The sequence below is a fragment of the Acanthamoeba castellanii genome (genome assembly GCF_000313135.1).
Source record: "Acanthamoeba castellanii str. Neff unplaced genomic scaffold scf7180000084618, whole genome shotgun sequence".
NCBI lineage: Eukaryota > Discosea > Longamoebia > Acanthamoebidae > Acanthamoeba > Acanthamoeba castellanii.
The window spans coordinates 14,465-16,027 of NW_004457632.1; the positions used below are offsets into that span (position 1 = coordinate 14,465).

The 1,563-nt window shown below is 64.4% G+C and overlaps 2 protein-coding genes across 2 annotated transcripts in view; both read right to left on the reverse strand.

Moving 5' to 3' along the window:
* The window catches only part of ACA1_080180 (uncharacterized protein), a gene marked incomplete at both ends in the record, with an annotated part of 1,336 nt that extends 1,147 nt beyond the window's left edge, over positions 1-189 (reverse strand). Inside the window, one exon of the mRNA XM_004351009.1 lies at positions 115-189. Coding sequence (XP_004351061.1) covers positions 115-189 — 75 coding nt within the window. The remainder of the gene's footprint in view (positions 1-114) is intronic.
* Positions 190-703: 514 nt separating this feature from the next.
* Positions 704-1,563, reverse strand: part of ACA1_080290 (uncharacterized protein) — a gene marked incomplete at both ends in the record, with an annotated part of 1,662 nt that continues 802 nt past the window's right edge. Inside the window, 3 exons of the mRNA XM_004367688.1 lie at positions 704-944; positions 1,047-1,392; positions 1,453-1,495. Of these exons, the coding sequence (XP_004367745.1) occupies positions 704-944; positions 1,047-1,392; positions 1,453-1,495 (630 nt within the window). The remainder of the gene's footprint in view (positions 945-1,046; positions 1,393-1,452; positions 1,496-1,563) is intronic.

Below are 1,563 nucleotides of genomic sequence, written 5' to 3' on the forward strand. Positions count from 1 at the left end.
CAATTGGACCGGCCCCGACTGCGCTACTCGTACCAACCACCTTAGCCCTGCACGATGTGGTGTATGAGTGTGTACCACGAACTCACCCGCGCGTGCGACGACGACACACAACACAGCGATCTGTCCGAACGGCTGCTCGGGCAACGGGAAGTGCAGCGACTCGACCAACCCGCCGGTGTGCGAGTGCATGCCCTACTGGGGCGGACCGGACTGCTCCAGGAGCGAACAGCGCAGCGGTTCCACTGGTGACGACTCAGCGACCTACGCAGCGGTCGGCGGCGCGCTTGGAGGTACTGCTCTTGCAGGCGACGACACACACGACACACACGACACACAATACATGTCTGACCACAACTCGTTCGTGGCGGCGGCAACAGGAGGAGTTGTGCTGCTGCTGGTGGGCGTGCTGGCGGCCATCGCCTTGTCCAAGGCGATCTCGGCCTACAAGACGCGACAGATCAACAAGGGTCTTCGGATCGGCCAGGTCAACTTCGTGCTGGAGGAGGCCGAGTCCAGCGCTCTGTGAGGCATTTATTTCAAGCAGATCTGCTTTACTCACTCCTGTACAATCCCCTCCTTGTTGACCCCCAGCCACTGCGCCAATGAATCCTTGGTTGGGACTTCTTCTGGGGATCGAGTGCCTTCACGCGTGTTGAGCAGGCTTGCAAATTGCAGGCACGCATCTGAGACCTGGTTATGGTGGTCATGATGGGTGGTGGACGAGGGTGGGCAGGTTGACGCCGTCGGCGGCGAGCGGGTAGGAGCGCAGGGAGGTCGGGGCGGTGGCGAGGGTGAGCGACAGGAGGAGATTGGCGTCGGGGAACGTCAGCCCGAGCCGGCTCGCGGCTTCAGCCAGCGTCGTGCCCGCCTGGCCCGCCTGCGGCACCGGCAGCGTCCCCAGGTACTCGCCTAACATGCGGCTCAGGTCCAGCAACTGCTGTAGTCTGCGCTCACGACACGACACGACCAACGACACGACACGACCAACACGACACCGGTCAATGATGTGAAGTCGAGGGAGTGCGCTCGGGTGTGAAGGGCATTACCGGTCCTCGAGGTACTGGATACAGCCCTCTGGTGGCAGGCCGGCCTTCCAGAGGCCCTCGGTGGCGACCAGGCTCTCGCGGACAAAGTCCGAGCAGGCCGTGCGGCCGCTCATGGTCACCACCGCGCCACCAGCACCAGCACCGCCGGCGGGTACTCCCGGCCGTGGCGAAAGCGGCGTTGCCGAGGCGGCGCTCGAGCCCTGGCAGAAGACTTGGCATCGGAGGTTGGCCACGTCGGCCAGCAGGCAGTAGGCCTGGCCGGCCTGCGCCGTGCGGGCCTTGAGGTCGTGCTGCACGCGCTGCGTGAAGTCGGCCTCCGAGTCCAACTTGCCCATCGCCATCAGCACTGCCGCATACTCAGTGAGACCACGGCAACGCGGGGCTGGGAGGGGCTGAGTGTGCGTACCAAAGTGGTCAGAGTAGTAGGGGAGATAGGAGGCGAAGAGGGTCTGCGAGAGAGTGCAGCGGGAGGGGAGGATGGAGCCCAAAAGCTCGAGCGCAGCAGCCGACGACCCGG